Raw genomic sequence first — 21686 nt, forward strand, 5'->3', positions numbered from 1 at the left:
CGGGCGGGGGCCTCCACGCTGGCCGGTTTAAGCCGGCCAGTGAACGGGAGTAAGGTGGGGGGAGGGGCTGCGGTCATCGGAGCCTGGCAGAACAGTGAGTCTAGCCGGGGTGGAAAGTTTGGGGGGGGGGGGGGGGGGAAGGAACAGAGGTTGGGAGGAGGAGTTTTATAAGAGGAAGTGGAGGGGGGGTGGCGTTTACAATTCATGGGTGTCACTTATGGTACTCTTTCGGGGATTGGATGGCATTGAATGTTGGGGTGGGTGGAGGGGGAAACTCTATAGGTCAACAGTGACCATAGGCGATTCCTGATTCCTTTGTTTTTCCCACTGTGGGAGGGTTTGTTTTATTTGATGCTTATATTGTCAGGTGGGCCGTTGTTTGGGGTGGTGGGAGGATGGGATCGTTGTTGTTGATAAGGGGATTGACTTTGTATTTGTTACCGTTTACTGCTTGTTGGTGGGGTGTAAATTCTGAAGAAAAATGTGAAAATGGAGAATAAAATATTTTACAAACAAAAATTTATGTAAACAGCTGTCCAGGATGGCGTAGTTCCAGGTTCTATCAGTAGGATGTGGAATGAGCTTCTGAAGTCACTTCCTCACCATCTTATATACACAAATGCTATATTCACCACATTAATGAAATTATTAAATTAAGTGGAGTAAAGTCACACTTAAGCCAGAACAAGTCAATGTTGTATGACGCTTATATATCTCACATCAAATTGGACCCAAGCTATTGTCACCAGGTGGCAAACCTGCAAATATCGATGCTTCCACCTCGTGATAACCAGTTTAAAATGCTCTTTTCAAGCACAGCACAAGTTTGAAGGTCAGCGCAACTTTACCCCAATTAAACAAGATGGGCAAGTTTCACGAGCTCGTCTTGATATCTCATTAAAATCAGTTCAAGTTGGGATGAATACATATCTCAGAGAACATTGTTAAAATTGGAAGGACATTGAATTATTTACACACTTATTTGGGAACTGACCTTTTTTCTTTCAAGGGTTACAAGTTCATTTTGGACTGTGAGCAAGCTGCCTTTACAATAATAATTTTTATTAGTGTCACAAGTAGGCTTACATGAACACTGCAAGGAAGTTACTGTGAAAATCCCCTAGTCGCCACATTCCGGCACCTGTTTGTGTACACAGAGGGAGAATTCAGAATGTCCAATTCACCTAATAAGCATGACTTTCAGGACCTGTGGGAGGAAACCAGAGCACCCGGAGGAACCCACGCAGACATAGGGAGAATGTGCAGACTCCACATAGGCAGTGATCCAAGCCGGGAATCAAACCCGGGTCCCTGGCGCTGTGAAGCAACAGTGCTAACCACTGTATTACCGTGCTGCCCCACACACAACACATGTACAGTTTCTCCCCTACTGTGAACAGTGCTTTTTCCTTCCATGTTCAAAATCCAATGACGTTCAGGTTACGATAAATTGGACGACTCCGTCAAATCCTGATGTGATGTTTGGTTTCAGTTTCCGGACTGAAAATCCTCCCCTTCTAATCCCATTCAGGTTCTGATTAATCGAGTGACTGGACCGGAGGTTTGGTTTGATGTTTCAGCCTTTAATTCCTGATCTTCAAATATCCCTCCAGCAACCAGTTATTCTCCTCCAGTTATGGAGCGAGATCACCTCGTCGCAGTAGCAACCCCCAGACTGCACTTCTGCACATCGGAAATCATGTGACCAGCTAACTGACCAGGAAGGTACCCGAGGAGATAAGAACTATTGGTTTATTTGAACTTTAATTGCTGGGGAAAAAAACTACTGCTTTTGCAGGCAGTGAAGCCCTGGTGATTTTCTGGAAACTGCTTGACTGAGAGGAGCTTCGGTTTTGAACTGGTGTTTTGGACTCAGTTTTGGGAATAAACTGAAAAGGAGATTACTCACTTGTTCCCTCCCTGCCTCACCTGGAATTCAGAGTACTGCACTTCTGGATTACAAATTGTTTGTTAAATCAGTTTCTGCACCTTGCCTGAAAGAAGACTGGCTAAATAACAAAAGTAAACAATTGGCCACTTTGGTGGCAAGTACCTTGTACACTTTTGTTGCAGCCTGCAAGAGTTGTTGGGCTCGAGAAATTGTGCACTCCTCCCATCCCAGTTGTAACAAAGTTCATTGAAATTGTAGGAACACAGGACGTAAGAATTAGGAGCAGAAGTAGGCAATTCAGCCCTTCGTGCCTGCTAAGCCATTCAATTTAATCATAGCTGATCTCTTCCTGGTCTCAAACTCATCTCCCCATCTGTTGCCCATATCCCTTGAACCCGTCAACATTGTTTTTCCAAACTCTCAAGTTCTCTCACTCGCAATTTCTCATTTTTACGGTGCGGGAATTGCTGTATGTGACAAACATCTATCATTCGTTACAGGCACTTAAACAGCAATGTATTGTGTATAAATGCATCAACTCCAGGTTTAACTACCTCAGATTATTACCCAAATTGTGTTTCCCTCTGATTAATTTGCTAAATAATATTCTAACTGACCTCCCTACCCTCATTTGAGTTTACAAAGGTGAGATGTATAAAATACTAAAAGGAATTGATAAAGTCAACGTAGACTAAATGTTCCCCATTGCAGGGCAATCTAGAACGAGAAGTCACAGATATAGGTCGAGAAGCGGTAGATCTAGAACTGAGATGAGGAGGAACTATTTGTCGCAGAGGGTGGTGAATTTCTGGAACTCGCTGGCCCAAAGTGAAATCTGAGTCATTAAATGGTTTCAAGAAGGAGACAGATACATTCCTGATTTTAAAAAACGGGTTAAAAGGGATATTGGGAACAGGTAGGGAGGTGGATTTGAGACCAGGAAGAGATCGGCCATGATTGATTGAATGGCGGAGCAGGCTTGAAGGGCTGAATCTTCTGCTCCTAATTCCGTTGTTCCTATCACTTTTAAAACTAATCCAAGCCCTGAAGTCTCGAGTTCAATCCCACGCAACCACGCCAAATTTCTCTGAATGAAATGAAATGAAAATAGCTTATTGTCACGAGTAGGCTTCGAGTGAAGTTACTGTGAAAAACCCCTAGTCGCCACATTCCAGCTCCTGTTCGGGGAGGCTGTTACGGGACTGGTTCCTTGAGTTTCAGTATATAGTTTTATTTCTTTTTTACAAATTTAGAATGCCCAATTATTGTTTTTCCAATTAAGGGGCAATTTAGTGCTGCCAATCAACCTAACCTGCACATCTTTGGGTTGTGGGGGCGAAACCCACGCAGACACAGCATATCTATTTCAAAACTCGATCTTCAAATCCCTTCACAACTTTGCGATAACTGTTCTTGGAAATATTCTCCAACCCAACTGCGCCCGTGTCTGTTCATTTAATTTTGGGATTAGTGTCAATTCTCTATTCTCGTGTTAGCCGTAGTTCAGTCGTAAGAACTCTTGCCTGATTCACAAGGTTCCGGGTTTAAGTCCCACGCCAGGATTTGAATACAAAAATCAAGTTTGATACTCCAATACAATACTGAGGGAGTACCCTCTTCTTTGTGCCCAGATTTCCGTCTTGTAGCTTGCTTTGAGATATAGGTCTACGTGAGGAACAACATATAGAGAGAAACATCATTTCACTGCAATTTTATCCAGATGGACTTTATATTGCATTTGTCATCTTTAATGAGAGTTTTTAAATGAGGGTTAAGATTTTTTTCTCTCAAGAGGGCTGTGCAACCTTGGAGCTCTCTGCCTCAGAAGGCTGTGGAAGCGGGATCACCGAATATTTTTTAAATACAAATTTAGAGTACCCAGTTCATTTCTTTTCCAATTAAGTGGCAATTTTAGAGTGGCCAATCCACCCACCCTCCACATCTTTTGAGTTGAGTTGTGGGGGTGAGACCCACGCATGCACAGGGACAACGTGCAAACTCTTTTAAAATCAAATTTAGAGTACCCAATTCATTTCTTCCAATTAAGGGACAATTTGTTGTTGCCAATCCACCTAACCTGCACATCTTTGGGTTGTGGGTGCGAAACCCACGCAAACAGGGGGAGAATGTGCAAACTCCACACGGCCGGGATCGAACCTGGGACCTCGGCGCCGCGATGCAGAAGTGCTAACCACTGCACCACCGTGCTGCCCGACAACGTGCAAACTCCACATGGGCAGAGACCCCTGGGCCGGGAACAAACCCGGGTCCTCTGCGCCGTGAGGCAGCACTGCTAACGACTGCACCACCGCTAACGACTGCACCACCAAGATATTTTAACACACTACGTTTGGGCTCTTTATTTTCATAATTTTAGCACTGCAAGATCATTCTTGATCTACCCTGATAGGAAAGCTGGGTAAAGCTGGGTAAATTCAACTAAAAAGTGCAAATTGGGCACAATCTAACTGAACCACCAACAATCTCGAGGGCTGAATGGCCTCCTCCTAGCACTGTGTTTTTTTTTTTTACAATCCTTTGATCATCTAGCCTATTAATTTTTTTTCTCAACGGTCAAGGGTCTGTTTCCCCCTCCCCCATTTGTTTTCAGAACCTTTCTCCCCTACAATATTCCTTGATAAAATTGTTGTTTCCCAGAGTCAGCTCCAGCACGCCACAGACGCAGCACAGACATGCCATTCTTGCTGAGCAATGTTTAACCTCTCACCTACATTCGAGTTGTTTGCTTTCACCATCTTGTGCAAGAGAGCAACAACAGCAGAACATTGACACTGGTACAAAGGGCCAGAGTTAAAAAAAAAGAATCACAGCACAAAAATTGGGGACAGTCAGTTCAACTTTAGAAGTCTCCTTTTTTTTTTAAAACACCGTTTAAAAACAAAGATTAATCTTGGCTTTGTAAACATAAATTTTGTAAAAGCCGTCCAAAGATGTGCGGGTTAGGTGGATTGGCCATGCTAAATTGCCCGTAGTGTCCTAAAAAGTAAGGTTGGGGGGGGGGTTTGTTGGGTTACGGGTATAGGGTGGATACGTGGGTTTGAGTAGGGTGATCATGGATCGGCACAACATCGAGGGCCGAAGGGCCTGTTCTGTGCTGTACTGTTAAAAAAATTTTTTAAATTTAAATAATTGTTGCCATCAAATGTTATCAATTTGAAAATTTTGGCCCATGTAAATCCAGCCCCAGCTTCTTTCTCAATCTGACTGCCTTTGAGATTTTGTAGCTGAGATGGGGTGGGGGGGTTCAGGAACAGCCTTCCCCTTGATTCCAATCAACGCTAATCACTGCCTGCGAGGCACAAGAGTACATTCCCATCAAACTCAGACTCCCTCCGACTCTCAGCTTAAGCGCAAGGTCCCCACCTCTTCAAAGCCCAAATTAGTAACTGAACTGAAAATACAGAAATCATCCTTACAATGCTTTCCATATAGTGCTCCCATCTTTAGTCCAAATTCCTTCAATCCCTACAGTGTAGGAGGCACTTTGGCCCATCGGGTCTGCACTGACCCTTTGAAAGAGCACACTTCCCATGCCCATTCCCCTGCCCCATCGCCACAACCCCATCTAACTTTCTGGACACGAAGGGGCAATTTAGCATGGCTAATAGAACATAGATGGCTAATAGAACATAGAACAGTACAGCACAGAACAGGCCCTTCGGCCCTCAATGTTGTGCCGAGCAATGATCACCCGACTCAAATCCACGTATCCACCCTATACCCGTAACCCAACAACCCCCCCCCCCCCACCTTAACCTTACTTTTTTAGGACACTACGGGCAATTTAGCATGGCCAATCCACCTAACCCGCACATCATTGGACTGTGGGAGGAAACCGGAGCACCCGGAAGAAACCCACGCACACACGGGGAGGACGTGCAGACTCCGCACAGACAGTGACCCAGCCAGGAACCGAACCTGGGACCCTGGTGCTAATGCATCTAACCTGCACGTCAGCACCCGGAGGAAACCCACGTAGACACGGGGAGAACGTGTAAACTCCACACCGACAGTCATCGAAAGTCGGTATCGATTCCGGGTTCCTGGCGCTGAGGCAGCAGTGCTAACCAGTGTGGGACAGCAATGGGAGACCTGGCATAAAATGCACCATCAAAACCATCTTGAGAAAGGCTATTGATCAGTAATTGTCTTATTGGGGTACAGGAATCGTGTACACTAGGTTAGTGTTTTTTCTTGATTGTTTTTGGTCTGTAAGCAACTTTAGCAAATCCACCTTTACTGCTCACCCCTGTATTTGCCAAGGAAATCAATTGCCAACCAAATAATGGACTAGCAAAAGGTCCCAGGTTCAAATATCTTGGGGCAGCAACCCAAATTGTCTCTCGAGAAAGGAAACCTATCATCCCTCTGAAGTGACGCAGGGAACAATAAATGCAACCCTGCCAACTTACATTTGTTTTTTAAACAAGTCTTTTTCAGAACACAAGATGGCAAGATACAGAACGTTAGCTCAATCCTCCAAAGAGACATACCTACTCTTGTCAAAACAGTAGACTTCAGATTTGCTTCCTATATCTCTGCCAATGCAAGACATAATGCGAGGATCGTGGATGGGGCATTTATTCCACAGCTTACCCCTTGTAACTATCCTAACATTTGTTGAGTCTTGTATATGTCTTCTATTGTCTCTCTCATAGTTTCTCTTTTAGTTTAACACTGATCACTTGTCTTTTCATGGAATCCCTACAGTGCAGAAGGAGGCCATTCGGCCCATTGGGTCTGCACCAACCCTCCAAACGAGCACCATATGCATGTCCACGCCCCCATCCACCCCGCCCAATCCCAGTAACCTAACCTGCACATCCCTGAACATGAAGATGCAATTTATCATGGCCAATCCACCTAACCCGCACATCTTTCGACTGTGGGGGGAAACCGAAGCACCCGTAGGAAACCCATGCACCCACAGGGAGAATGTACAAACTCAGTCATCCAAGGCCGGAATTGAACCCGGGTCCAGAGCGTTGTGAGGCAACAGTGCGAACCACTGTGCCACCGATTTAACCATCTACTATTCTCCACCCCATTACATTGTAGCTCATCCTTTTCCTTCTCCTCTGATTATATTCTTTTACCCCAAGCTGCTCATTTGTGATATCTTGTAGTTCTGATGAAGGCGTTATGTCTCAATGGTCAACATTTGATCAGATCAACTGAGACTGGGTGGTTGCTTTGCTGAACACAAGTGAGACCCTGAGCTTCTGATCACTTGCCAGTCCCACTCTGTCACCGGCTACATTCCTATAACGACGATCAAATGAAAGATCATGGGGATCGAATATTAGGCATTATACAATCTTCCAGACTCACCGAGTTCAACAATTTCGGATCATAACTACTGATCGCATACTTAAAAAAAAAAAACATGGCATGTGCTAGTAATGTTTCCGGTCTTGCCATTCACACCTCTTCTCGATCCACCTTTTGTTTCTTGACGTGTCCCATTCCCATTTCACCATCATCGCTTTTATCATTTAAAAACTCCTGCCTTCCACCCTCTCAAAGGCCCCTCTAGGCTGACACTTCAATGCAGTACATGAAGAAGTGCTGCACTGTCAAATGTATAATTTTCAGCCGAGCCCAGTCTGCCTTGTCAGGCGCTGTAAAAAATCCAAGACATTGTTTCAAAGAAGAGCAGGGGTCACGCCTGCTGTCCTGGCCAATATTTATCTCTCAATTGACACCATAAAGCAGATGATCTGGACATTATCAGATTGCTGTTTGTGGGAGCTTGCTGTCCACATACTGGCTACCACGTTTCCTGCATTCGCACAGTGACTACACTTCAAAAGTACTTCATTATTGTAAAGCAGTTTGGAACAGCCAGAGGTCTTGAAAGGTACCACATCAAAGCAAGTCTATCTTTTCACCTCTGCTCGACTTCCCCGCATCTGTACTTGCTGAACTTAAATATCCAGATTTGTTCAAATTTTGATAAATAGACATTGACTTGAAACCTTAACTTTGTTTCTCTCAACAGGTGCTGCATAACCCAAGTATTTCCAGAATTTTCTGTTAGTATATGTGAAATTCTCTTACTTAACAAGTAGTACATGTGTTACCTCTCCAACTAGTGTCTTGTAGAAGCAGTCAAAGGTCCCAGTGAACTTGGGTGACTGACCAGGGAAAGGCCTCGGTTGTGTCTGTAACCGCACCTAAACAGAAAGCACAAGAAAGTGATTTATTTTACCTCAGCGGTACTTTAGGTAACCTTAAAAAAGGGGCAATCCTAAATTGTTGCAGTCATTGGCTATAGAACATAGAACAGTACAGCACAAAACAGGCCCTTCGGCCCTCGATGTTGTGCCGAACAATGATCACCCTACTTAAACCCACGTAACCCGTATACCCATCACCCAAAAATCCCCCCATTAACCTTACACCACGGGCAATTTAGCATGGCCAATCCACCTAACCCGCACATCTTTGGACTGTGGGAGGAAACCGGAGCACCCGGAGGAAACCCACGCACACACGGGGAGGACGTGCAGACTCCACACAGACAGTGACCCAGCCGGGAATCGAACCTGGGACTCTGGAGCTGTGAAGCATTGATGCTAACCACCATGCTACCGTGAGGCCCCAATTGTTCCTTTTTTCACTCGAGTCATTTCCATCCAGCTTCAAACAGAGAAAAATAACTTTCTGTACTTTCCGGCCCTTCTGAAGTTGGAGGAGGCACTCCAATTAACCTATGCTATAAACCGTAGCACAATGGTTAGCACTGATGCTTCACAGCGCCAGGATCCCAGGTTCGATTCCTGGCTTGGGTCACTGCCTGCGTGGAGTCTGCACGTTCTAACTGCGTCTGCGTGGGTTTTCTCCAGGTGCTCCGGTTTCCTCCCACAAGTCCAGAAAGACGTGCTCGTTAGGTGAATTGAAATTGAACATTCTGAATTCCCCGTGTGTGCCCGAACAGGCGCCGGAGTGTGGCGATTAGGGGATTTTCACAGGATCTGATAATGTGATTCTCAAAAGGCACCAGGAAAATCCAACATTCGGTCAGCATGCTGGCACAGTGGTGAGCACTGCTGCCTCACAGCACCAGGGACCAAGGTTTGATCCTAACCTATGGCGACTGTGTGGACTTTGCACATTCTCCCCATGTCTACATGGGTTTCCTCCCACAGTCAAAGATAGTGCAGGTTAGGTGGATTGGCCATGGTAAATTGCTCCTTAGTGTCCAATGGTTAGGTGGGATTACAGGGTTATGGGGATAGGGCAGGGGAGTGGGTAAAAGTAAGGGGCTGGTTTAGCACAGGGCTATATCGCTGGCTTTTAAAGCAGGTCACCAGCCTCCCCGAACAGGCGACTAGGGGCTTTTCACAGTAACTTCATTTGAAGCCTAGCTTGTGACAATAAGCGATTTTCATTTCATTTCTTTTCAAGTAGGTTGCTCTTTCGGAGGGCTGGTGCAGACTCAAATGGCCTCATAGCCTCCTATGATTCTAATAAACAGGTGCTGAAATTATGCATGAAAATTAAAATGTAAATAGGGAAATACAGAACATAAATTTGGGTAAAGTTTGAAAATGAAAAAAATAATAGAAATGCAGAATATACTTTTTTTTTTTAATTAATTCAAGGGATGTTGGGTCAGCATTTGTTGCCCATCCCTAATTGTTCCTGAACTGAGTAAGACTTAAGAGTCAACCATGTTGTGCATTATCCATAAAATGAAAAAATGAAAAATAGAAATGCAGAATATACATTATGCGTAACATTTTAAAATGAAAATAGAGAAAGGCAAAATATACACTCTACATAAAATTAAAAATAGAAATGCAGAATATGAAAATGAAAATCGCTTATTGTCACAAGTAGGCTTCAAATGAAGTTACTGTGAAAAGCCACATTCCGGCGCCTGTTCAGGGAGGCTGTTACGGGAATTGAACCGTGCTGCTGGCCTGCTTTCAAAGCCAGCAATTTAGCCCTGTGCTAAACAGAATATACATTATGCATAACATTTTTAAAATCATAGAATCCCTACAGTGCAAAAGGAGACTATTCAGCCCATTGAGTCTGCACCAGACCTTGGAAAGAGCACCCTACTTACCTCCACCCTATCCCCGTAACCCCATCTAACCTTTTGACACGAAGGGCAATTTAGCATGGCCAATCCACCTAACCTGCACATCACCCGACTGCGGGAGGAAACCCACGCAGACACGGGAAGAACGTGCAGACTCCGCACAGACAGTGACCAGAGGCTAGAATCAAACCCAGGCCCCTGGAGCTGCGAAGCGGCAGTGCTAACCGCTGTGCCGGGAAAGTGCAAAATATATGTTATAGGGGCTTTTCAAGGCAACTTCATCGCAGTGAAATGAAAATTGAAAATCGCTTATTGTCACCTGTCCAGGGAGGCTGGTACAGGCATCGAACCGTGCTGCTGGCCTGTTTGGTCTGCTTTAAAAGCCAGCGATTTAGCCGAGTGAGCTAAACCAGCCCCAGTGTTAATGTAAGCCTACTTGTTACATAAAACGTTTTTAAAATGAGAAATAGAATTGCAGGGTACGCATTACACGTAACACTTCAAGAATGAAGGGAGAGAAATGCAGAGTATAGAATTTTAAAATGAAAAATAAATAGAAATGCAGAATATTAACCTGTTTTTGATATGTAATAAGAATAATAATCGCTTATTGTCACAAGTAAATAGGCTTCAATGAAGTTACTGTGAAAAGCCCTTAGTTGCCACATTCCGGTGCCTATTCTGGGAGGCCTGTACGGGAATTGAACCCACGCTGCTGGCCTTACAAGCCACCTGTTGAGCCCACTAAACAAGCCCCGGATTACATGTTTATAATAAAATACATTTAAAAAAAATAAGAAATGCAGGATGTAAAGACAATACAAATTTTGAGTGCGGACTATACAAGAAGATATTTTTAAAAATTAGACAAAATGAGGTAGATGGTGCATGAGCTACAATGTGCAAATTGACAGTGTGTTGTCAATGCCCATCGAGCTGCTGCAGGTGGTCAGTCTCCCCTCCCCCACCCCTGCCTAGGTGGCCAGTCTCCCATCCCACACCCCTGCCCAGGTGGCCAGTCTCCCATCCCCCACCCCTGCCCAGACTCCCCCCACCCCCCAGGCGGCCAGTCTCTCCCCACCCCCCCAGGCAGCCAGTCAACCCTCCCCCTCCCAGGTGCCCAGTCTCCCCTCCCCCACCCAGGTGCCCGGTCTCCCCTCCCCCACCCAGGTGCCCAGTCTCCCCTCCCCCACCCCTGCCCAGGTGCCCAGTCTCCCCATCCCCACCCCTACCCAGGTGCCCAGTCTCCCCTCCCCCACCCAGGTGCCCAGTCTCCCCCACCCCGGTGCCCAGTCTCCCCTCCCCCACCCAGGTGCCCAGTCTCCCCTCCCCCACCCAGGTGCCCAGTCTCCCCTCCCCCACCCAGGTGTCCAGTCTCCCCTCCCCCACCCGTGTCCCCTCCCCCACCACTGCCCAGGTGCCCAGTCTCCCCTCCCCCACCCAGGTGCCCAGTCTCCCCTCCCCCACCACTGCCCAGGTGCCCAGTGTCCCCTCCCCCACCCAGGTGCCCAGTCTCCCCTCCCCCACCATTGCCCAGGTGCCCAGTCTCTCCTCCCCCACCCAGGTGCCCAGGTGGTCAGTCTCCCTCCCCCACCCAGGTGGTCAGTCTCCCCTCCCCCACCCCTGCCCAGGTGGTCAGTCTCCCCTCCCCCATCCCCGCCCAGGTGCCCAGTCTCCCCTCCCCCATCCCCGCCCAGGTGCCCAGTCACCCCTCCCCCACCCAGGTGCCCAGCGCCCTGCTCCTGCTGCAGGTCCACCTGGCAGCTCCCCGCCGCCCCCTCACCTTGATGGTGTCCAGCGGGTGCCCGGTGAACACCAGGCATACCCCGCCGAAACCGCCGGCGAAGAAATTCTTGGCGGGGTTGACAGCTTGCTGCCGCGGCGCCGACTCCTTGTCCGCCGACATTTTGCCCGAGCTGAAGCCGCCTGAGAAGCAGAAGGAGGGAGGGAGGCCTCCGGTCACCGATCGCCGACCTTTGCCCTACATCGGCCACCTATCCCGGCGACACCCGCCGCTCACTCACAACCGGGGTGCAACCGCCAAACAGCGCCCCCGACCGGCGTAACCCAGGCTGCAGCAAATTCTTCCATCAGCTTGGCTGATTCTATCCTTTTATTCCTCTTTCCATTGATCCATAAAGATAACATTGGATTTCTCCAGATAAACGCAATTGTACCTGCCTATAATAATAATAATATCTGCCTCTTCGGTTGGAGAAAGCAGTGGTAATTAAGTTTTCTTCAAAAAGAACTCTGATTGTGTTCATTGATATCTCAGAAATTCCACAGACATTTTAGGACCTATTCATCATGCAATTGGGTTTTTAAAAATAAATTTAGCATTACTTGAATTGTACACATAACTGTTCTTGTGTTCTAAACTGTGATGATATGCATAAAGCAATTCTGTATATAATATGCACAGGAAGATGTCTTATGATACCAGGTTAAAGTCCAACAGGTTTGTTTTGAATCACTAGCTTTTGTAGCACTGCTCCTTCCTCAGGTGAATGAAGAGGTAGGTTCCAGAAACATATATAAATATAGACAAAGTCAAATATACACAACCTCTCCCCAGCAGATGGCAGTATAAATCTACCATGCAGCTCTGTGCCTCGAAGCAGTTGGGAGTAAGTCGTGTTGGCAGATAGACTTATTTTGCAGCAGCTCTCTATAATAGTTAGTTATTTATTTATTTCAGTTATCTTTACCACGCAGTTGTTCCAGAATAAATTATTTAAACTAGATGTTTCGTAGTGCATCATTCATATCGGCCAGTCCACAGAACATGACATGGTGCCAAGAGTGGTGATCGACTAAGAACAAGAAGATTCTGCAAAGATCCAAACAATTAAAGATAACTACGAATAGGAATGCTGTACAATAAGAAAATAAACTTTTTCTACTAACCTGATAAGCTACTGGCAACTGGTGCTCAACGTGCGGTAAAACTTCGAAGCCCAGGATGGAAGGTATCAAGGCACCTCAACAGCTTTGGATTGCCAATAACGTAGACGAGAATTGGCGGGTGTTTAAGCAGCAGTTCAAACTCTATGTTGCAGCCCTTATTTTGGAGACTGCCTGACTAGAGGTGTATTGCTTTGCTGCTCACTGTAGTAGGTCCCCAAGAAATTGAAATTTTCAACACCATTGAGAGACAGATTGAAGGCTGAGCTGGAGAGGATGACAACTTTGGGCGTGGTTAAGCGCATAGAAGAACCTACAGACTGGATAGCCTGTATCGGTTATGTCAAAATTAAAGACAAAATCACCAGGGATGCAGCTTGCATATGGTGAGATAATATCCCCAGGAAGCATGGCCCAGAGAATCCTGCCCATGTTTTTACAACGCAAGAGCAGAGTTAAGTAATGCAGATGGATTTGTGCTATGAAATAAGAGAATAGTAATTCTGAACCCATTAAGACCGGTGGTTCTGTGTAAAATCCATGAAGGGCATACGGGAAGTACAAAATGTAAGAAATGAGCCACACAGTCAATTGGCCAGGTATCATTAGAGGTATTGAGGCAGTGGTACGAAGAGGGAATGTCTGCACACAGTGCGGGAAGCAAACAAGCTGCACATCGTGTAGAATGCTTCAGTTCCAATCGGTGAAAGAGTCCGTTACTCCAGAAGTAGAGAGGCATCCACTCTTTCAAAAAAAAAGAGGCAAAGGAGAGATTTCAGGCCAAACCCACAAAGAGGTTTGACGATGAATCGCCGAAAAGTCTCCAACCATTGAAATGCAACCACCAGAAGAAGTATACAACAATCCTAAAACAGCTGAACAACAAGATAAAGACACCACGATACACGAAGAACAACAAACAGCATCCACAGCGACAAAGGAAGATGAAGTAATGTCACAAGTTCAGCAGCCACTCAGAAGATCAACAAGGCTAAGACGCTGACCTGAGAGACTAAATTTGTGACAGACTGTAAATAGTTTAAAGATGTAAATATTCATGCATGTCATATTGAACTGTAAAAAAATGATCCAATGAATGTAAATAATTACATTTTCCAAAGGAAAGGAGGTGTGATGATATCCATAAAACAATTCTGTATATAATATACACAACCTCCGACCAGTAGGTGGCAGTGTAAGTCTACCATGCGGTTCTGTGCCTCAAGACAGTTGCGAATAAGTTATGTTGGAGGAAAGATGTATTTTGCAGTAGCTCTCTATAATGGTTAGTTGGTGTTAGTAGTTTGTTATTTATTTATTCCAGTTATCTTTACCATACAGTTGTTCCATGATAAATTATTGAAACCAGATGTTTTGTAGTGCATCATTCATAGTAGCCAGTCTACAGAACATGACATAAACAAGTGACTAGCTGTTTTTACCAAATTGACAAGTAGATGTCAACTTCTCTTGGAACCATAATGTGGTTGACGGAAAGGGAGTTATTGGTAAGAGCTGACAATTTTAACAAGTGAGTTAATATTGAGCTGTGCCATGAAACAAAGGTCAGACCTATCAGGCAGCAACTTCTTATCTACCAGAATACATGGTGGTGTAAACAGACAAAGGCTAAGAGAAAATCTTTGAGATTTTCAACATCAAATATAAAGTTGGGTAGATCTGGCACTGTAATGATGATTTTTTTTTAAAAGAAGAGAAACTACAGTTAATTCAATTTCGCCAAAATTCTCTGGGTTGGCTAAGACATGTCTCAGTGAGCAAGACCCCAGACATCAAGCACTGAAACAGTACATGAATCAGAAGATGTAGAGCAGTGGTTAGGGGCTGGTTTAGCACAGTGGGCTAAACAGCTGACTTGTATTGCAGAACAAGACCAGCATCATGGGTTTAATTCCCATACCGGCCTCCTCGAACAGGCGCCGGAATGTGGTGACTAGGGGCTTTTCACAGTAACTTCATTGAAGCCTACTTGTGACAATAAGCGATCATTAAAACTTTTTTGGTTTAAGGACCTATTCAAATGGACTACGAATCACAGATACTCAAAGCTTGGCAAACTATTTTTTCTGGATGTGATGCAAGGGAATCATCCAGACTAACTAAATGAGGTTTATTAGCAACAAGCCAAGGTAAACTATATACAGGCACTGAGTCACAAAATAGGTCTACACTCTCTGGCTCCGGGGTCTACTTGGCCTGGACCCCTGTTCCAAGGACCTCATGCTTTTTCCCCATTGGTCAAGGTTTGCATCCTCCCACACAATAGGCCCTAAGCTGGTCACATGGACCTTAAAGGGGCCGTGCTTCCACATTCATCCCCCCTGAAGTCCCTAAATAACATATTTACAGAACAGGTGATATGCAGTTACTGTATACAATGAATAAGGTCAGAAAGCACAAAGGAAGAGAGTCCATCACAAAGTCAATCTGTCAGAGGATCTTTGGCACCTTATAGGCCTCCTCAGTCCCCCAATCAGCTACTCCACCTCTGAGGTAGCATTGTTGCCATCTGTTGAAGACGGTCTCGGAGATTCAACCGCTTCTGCAGGGGCATATCCCTCTTCAGCTCCCACCTGGGCCGCTGGTGTCGCCACCTCCCAGCTCCTAGGCTCCCTCTGCTCTGGTTCCATCACAGGGACACTGGCAGAACCTGTTGGCTCCCCAACTATTCCAACTTAGGGGTTGTGGTCCACTTCTCACATGTTGACTTGCTTCCTCACTGTCCTACATTACAAACCCACCACATACAAGATTGGGTCTGACTTTGATACAATCTAGCTTGACAGCCAAAGTGGGCCTGAGGCAAAGTTTTGATGAGAACCAGGTCATCCACTTTAAATAGCCTATCCCCTTTTTGAGAACCACGGTGTCTTCTCTGGTAGGCCTGGCATGGTGGTCTGTTGGATTGCTTCTTCATGGTGGTCTTGAACATCTGCATAGCTTTCTCTGCTAGCCCATTTGAGGCAGGGTGATGAGGGCTGTTCTAGTACGGCGGGTACCATTAAGTTGAACAAGGTGTTGAAACTCCTCTCCAGTGAAGGCAGTAGCATTGTCATGCACCATTGAGTCAGGGGGATCATGGGTGGTAAAAACCTGTATAAGGTCTTTATCGTGGCTGCTGAGAATGTTGCCCCCATCTCCTGGACGGTCAACCATTCTGAAAGACAAGGAACATTCTGTCCAAAAAGTGTCCTGCAAAGTCCAAATGTACCTCATCCATGGGCGACCAGGTGATTACCAAGGTCGATATTGGCTGTGGGTGGCAATGTCTGTTGTATCTGGCAGGGGTTGCACTACCATACCATACTAATACCATACCTTGTTTTCTCTTTCCCAAGGCAGTAATCTTAGTCCACATAACTACTGCACTTCTCCATTGGTCGTGCAATTCCCTTTCAAAAAATAAGGGGGGGGTAGTCATATCCAGCCATCTTTATCCTAGGTTCAGCCATATATTTTTGTTTTTTTTCTTCTCACTAGCTCCTTGGTTTGGCCTGGAAAACTTGTATCTTTCAACCCTTCCCATTTGTACAGCAACCATCCTCTGCTACCATTTGTTAGACGTTTAGTTGCTGCTGTATAAAGAGTCAAAAGTTCTGCTCCTTTTCACCAACACCTTTATTTCACTTCAACAGACTCTGCACAAAACTCTAACATCACATCACCTGATACAAAGGCCACCTGAAGCCCCTTTACATAATCAGTGTCAATTATTGGATACTTAAATGAGACAACTAATTGCAATGTCTCTTGAAATGAAAATGAAATGAAAATCACTTATTGTCACGAGTAGGCTTCAATGAAGTTACTGTGAAAAGCCCCCAGTCGCCACATTCCAGCGCCTGTTCGGGGAGGTTGTTACGGGAATACAAACCGTGCTGCTGGCCTGCCTTGGTCTGCTTTAAAAGCCAACGATTTAGCCCTGTGCTAAACAGCCCCTTCCCATTATCCCATTACCCCTTCTTAACCCATTACTTAACCGTCTCCCCTTCCTTGGAGAAAAAAAATAAATTCGGTGAAAACAAAATTTCAAGAAACTCAAAAACACTTGCAATTTCCCCCCTTCTTTCATTTTTTTTGTTTGGAAGAAAAAAAAACAAAGTTACTGAAACAGGCGCCCTTCATTAACAATATCCAAAAGATTCTGTGAACTAGCCCCTCTTTCTGTAAAACAGTCTGACAATTGATAGCTACTGTCGACCCATTTAATTTTTGCAATTCCCCCTCTGTCCAACATCTGCTTCCAACTTGCGATATCTATCCTTAACCTTTCTTCATTGACACCTTTTGTAGAGTGCACATTTTCCCACAGGGGTATAACCTGCACATCTTTGGACTCTGTCAGGGGAAATCGGAGCACCCAGAGAAAACTCACACAGACACGGGGAGAACGTGCAAACTCCACACAGACAGTCGCCGAAGCCAGAATTGAACCCGGGTCCCTGCCGCTGTGAGGCAGCGGTGATAACCACTGTGCCACCATCCCGGAGTTTGTTTTGTTTATTATGTTAATCTGATTAAGGGCAGCACGGTGGCCTAGTGGTTAGCACAACCGCCTCACGGCGCTGAGGTCCCAGGTTCGATCCCGGCTCTGGGTCACTGTCTGTGTGGAGTTTGCGCATTCTCCCCGTGTCTGCGTGGGTTTCGCCCCCACAACCCAAAAACGTGCAAGCTAGGTGGATTGGCCATGCTAAATTGCCCCTTAATTGGAAAAATGATTGGGTACACTAAATTTATTTTTTTTTTAAATTAAAATGTTAATCTGATTAACCCAAAAAACAGTTACACTGGGCCTTGCAGTGTTGCAATTAGGCTCGTGCTTTTTTTTAAAATTTAGAGCGCACAATTAATTTTTTTCCCAATTAGGGGGCAATTTAGCGTGGCCAATCCACCTACCCTGCACATCTTTAGATTGTGGGGGTGAAACCCACGCAAACATGGGGAGAATGTGCAAACTCCACGTGGGCAGTGACCCCGAGCCGGGATCGAACCCGGGACCTGGGCGCCGGGAGGCAGCAGTGCTAACCACTGCGCCACCGGGCTGCCATGGACTCATGCCATTCATCAGGGAGCTTCACCCTCTCCCTGGGGACTACATCCCCCGTGCTGCACCGCGAAAAAGTCCAGTGCGCAGACTCCGACTCCCTGGCTGGACTACAATTCCCAGAAGGCCGGCGGGCGCGGCGCACGCGCACGGCGGGGAGGCCGGCGGCCGGCCGTTGACGGGAGGGGGGGAACCAGCCCGGCACTACTTTTAACCGCTGCGCAGGTGGAGTGGGAGGAAGGTGTTGCGGGGCAGCCCGCTGGTCCGTGGACCTCGGGCCCTTATTGTCGGACTTTCGAACCAGCCCCGTGAGGCCATGATCTTCAAGGTGAAGGCTTGCTGCATCTTTCACCTTTTTTTTGGTTTTCCCGAGAAGAGGGAGTGCACTATTGCCCGGGGGCGGATGGACACAGTGTTTGGCAGGGAGGAGAGGGGGGGGGTGATGCGGTGATCAGCTTCAACCTGTCACTGGGAGCAAGAGGTTCAGATCCTTCTCCACCACAATAAACACCATCCCTCTGATCTAAAACAATCAACAACAACCAAACGTTGGTGCAGCTACCATGGATGAAGAATATGATGTGATTGTCCTGGGGACTGGCCTGAAGGTGAGCCTCTGCCAGCAATTAAGATGACTGGCCACTAACATGTCATCTGAGAGAGTGGGGTGGAGGGGATGGAGTTTGAATGGCTGGTTGACCAGGGCAGCTGCTACCTGACCTGGAGAAAACCATCAAGAATATTGCAAACAAAAAAAAAAATTATGGTCTTTTTTTGCAAATATACATGACCTGTATATTTCCCTCCAGCCTTTCCTGGCTGAAGAGGATCTGCTGCATAGATTTTGTGATAATTTTGCCTTTCAGAATTAAACTGCAAAGTTTGAAATTATTGTTGGGGACAGGAAAGCAAATCACAGACGAGAAGTGTTTCCGGCATTTTCTTTCTATTTTGTAAAGGTGTTTTCTAAGTGGAGTTAGAATGATGGAATATTTATAGAAATGCACTGGAAGTTTAAGAGACTCGGCGGTCAACACAATCAATTCCACTTGATATTTTTCTTCAGTCAGCAGAGCCCTGAATCCTAAATTATTTCTGATCCTGTTGTATTCGGTTTTGGGGACTGATTTTTACCTGTGCTGATGTTTCCAAAATTAATCCTGTAATTCAGTAGAATTTTCTTTTCGAATCAGGGTTTTTAAACTCCCTTTAAAACGTTCCATTACAGGAGCTGGAATCTAATGCTTGGGAGAATCTGGGATTAAATTTAAAATGCAGATTAGAAATAATTTTGAATCGCTGATTAGTGAGTGAAATATTGTGAAAATAGATTGTTCACCTGCTTATAAATCTACTAATCAAATGTATTGCATGAGTACAATGGCCTGTTTGTCCATCACTCCCTTACCCCTGCTACCCCATATCTGCTCCGCCCCCCCCCCCCCCGCATAACTCCCCTGCCACCCCATAAAACACTTAAACCTATTTATTTGAGCAAGCTTTTGATTGACCTGTTCTAATACATCCTCGTTTGCCACAACGTTGTTTCCTACCCCACCCCCAGTATTTTTGTGAAATGCTTTGGGTACCTTTTTGTCAGCATAAAGTTAATCCATGCAATTTCCTTTCATTGTTGTCTCCAGTAACAGAGAGGAAAGAAAAAAGATAGCATCATGTACCTGTTAGATAGTCATGTAATGCATATTGCGCTCATTACAGATGTTAGTTTTTTAATTAAAGTTGGGACTCCTCTCTTTAAATGAATTTGATCTGCAAACTAATATTTTTATGAAAGAGTGCTCCAAGGGGTTTGACTTTAAGGTTTCTTTGCTTAGTCAAATGCTGGGTGGGATATTTGGCCTGCTGATTAAAATGGCGTTTCAAACAGTTAATATTTTTGGAGTCTGTTCCCTTGCGTAAGGAACATGTGACTGCTTTCAACTGATTCCTTCCCACCTTTATGTTAAATGCATGATATGTGCATCCATGACTGGAACAAAAGCGGGTGTTGGGGGGGTTTCTGCGATGCGGCAGGGGGGTGAGAGATGACATGGTCAAAGGCGAAGAAAGGGGCCATCTGGGATGGGCTAAGTACAGAGTGGAATTAAAGGGGCAGGAGTTAAGTGGAGAAGATGACGGACGGTAAAGGGGATTGGAGACGCAATCCTCCGGTAATGTTGGCAATGTGGGACGTCCGGGGGGCTGAATGGGCCGGTTAAAAGGTCGTGGGTGTTTGCGCACCTCAGGAGCTTGAAAGCAAGTGTTTTCTTTTTGCAGGAGACACACCTCCGTGTGAAGGACCAGGTTAGGTTAAGGAAGGGGTGGGTCAGGCAGGTTTTTCACTCGGGGTTTGATTTGAAATCGAGTGGTGTGGTGATTTTAATGAGCAAAAAAATGGGATTTGTGAGTGCGAAGGAGGTGAGGGATCCAGGTGGGAGATATGTGATTGTGAGTGGGGTATTGGAAGGGGCACCTGGAGTGTTGGTAAATGTGTATGCCCCAAATTGGGATGATGTGGGTTTTATGATGGGGTTGCTGGCAGCAATCCCGGATGTGGCCACGTACCAGTTGATCATGGGAGGAGACTTTAACTGTGTCCTGGAGCCGAGGGTGGATAGATCGAGCCCCAGGTCGATGGGTCGGGTACGAATGGCAAGGGAGCTGGGGTGGGGGGGAAGGCGTCTTATGGAGTGGATGAATATGGTGGATCCATGGTGCTTTCAGAACCCAGGGGGAAGGGAGTACAGTATTAATCAATCAAGGATTGATTACTTTGTAGTGAGTCGGGTGATTTTGGTTGGGGTGGAGGGGGCAGAGTATGCAGGGATAGTTATCTCGGACCATGCACCCCACTGGCTGGATATTTGGTTCAGTACGAGACCAGAGCAGAGGCCGGGGTGGAGGTTTGACTCGGGGTTGTTGGGGATGGAGGTTTTTGTGATAAGGTGAGGTTGGCGATTAGGGATTATGTGGAGTTCAATCAGAATGGGGAGGTGTTGGCGGACATTTTTTGGGAAGCACTGATGGCAGTGGTCCTGGGGTAAATTATCTCATTTGCGTTTCGTGCGAATACTGTCCAGTGAGCGGGATAGTGGAGCTGGACAGGGAATATTCGAGGGCGCCCACCGTGGAGGGATTGGCGAGGAGGAAAAAGTTGCAGGGGCAATTTGACAGGCTGACAACGGGGAGGGCGGTAGGGTAACTGCGTAGGGCAAGAGGGGTGCAATACGAGTATGGGGAGAAGGCGAGCCACATGCTGGCGCACCAGCTGCGGGGGCAGGCTGTATCCAGCAAAATATTGAAGATCCAGACTGGGGTTGGGGATGTGGTGTCAGAGCCAGGGGAAGATAAATGAGGCATTTGGAGAGTATTACCAGGGACTTTATGAGGCAGACCCAGGAGGAGAGGAGGGGGACATGGGGTGGTTTCTGGATGAGCTGGAATTTCCCCAGGTGGAGGAAGCAAAGAGGCAGGTGTTGGAGGGGCCCCTGGGGCTGAGGGAGGTTCTGGATAGTATCAGGGGTATGAAGTCGGGGAAGGATGGCAGCATTGCCAATGGCTCCGAGTAGATATTCAGGGAGCCCAGTGGTGCAGTCCACAGTGAAGATATGGAATCAGCTAAGGAGGCATTTTAGGGTGGAAGGGATGTCGGTGCTAACGCCGCTGTGCGAGAATCATGGGTTTGAGCCAGGAGGGATGGATAGTGTATACAGGAGGTGGAGGGAAGTGGGGCTGGTTAAGGTGAGGGA

General features: G+C 46.3%; 2 protein-coding genes across 3 annotated transcripts in view; one reads left to right on the forward strand and one right to left on the reverse strand.

Annotated features, from left to right (window-relative positions):
* Positions 1–11996, reverse strand: part of prkar2aa (protein kinase, cAMP-dependent, regulatory, type II, alpha A) — a 425687-nt gene extending 413691 nt beyond the window's left edge. Inside the window, exons 1-2 of one of the 2 annotated variants that reach the window (XM_038812258.1) lie at positions 11749–11982; positions 7996–8088 (exon numbers count right to left, since the gene is read on the reverse strand). In XM_038812258.1, coding sequence (XP_038668186.1) covers positions 7996–8088; positions 11749–11871 — 216 coding nt within the window. In that variant the 5' untranslated portion in view covers positions 11872–11982. Of the gene's footprint in view, positions 1–7995; positions 8089–11748 lie in introns of both variants that reach the window. The other variant, XM_038812257.1, reaches the window with a different exon arrangement.
* A 6193-nt stretch (positions 11997–18189) lies between these two features.
* The window catches only part of LOC119973822 (rab GDP dissociation inhibitor alpha-like), a 59093-nt gene continuing 55596 nt past the window's right edge, over positions 18190–21686 (forward strand). Inside the window, exon 1 of the mRNA XM_038812259.1 lies at positions 18190–18545. Coding sequence (XP_038668187.1) covers positions 18501–18545 — 45 coding nt within the window. The 5' untranslated portion in view covers positions 18190–18500. The remainder of the gene's footprint in view (positions 18546–21686) is intronic.

The sequence above is a fragment of the Scyliorhinus canicula genome, chromosome 11 (genome assembly GCF_902713615.1).
Source record: "Scyliorhinus canicula chromosome 11, sScyCan1.1, whole genome shotgun sequence".
Classification (NCBI taxonomy): Eukaryota; Metazoa; Chordata; class Chondrichthyes; order Carcharhiniformes; family Scyliorhinidae; genus Scyliorhinus; species Scyliorhinus canicula.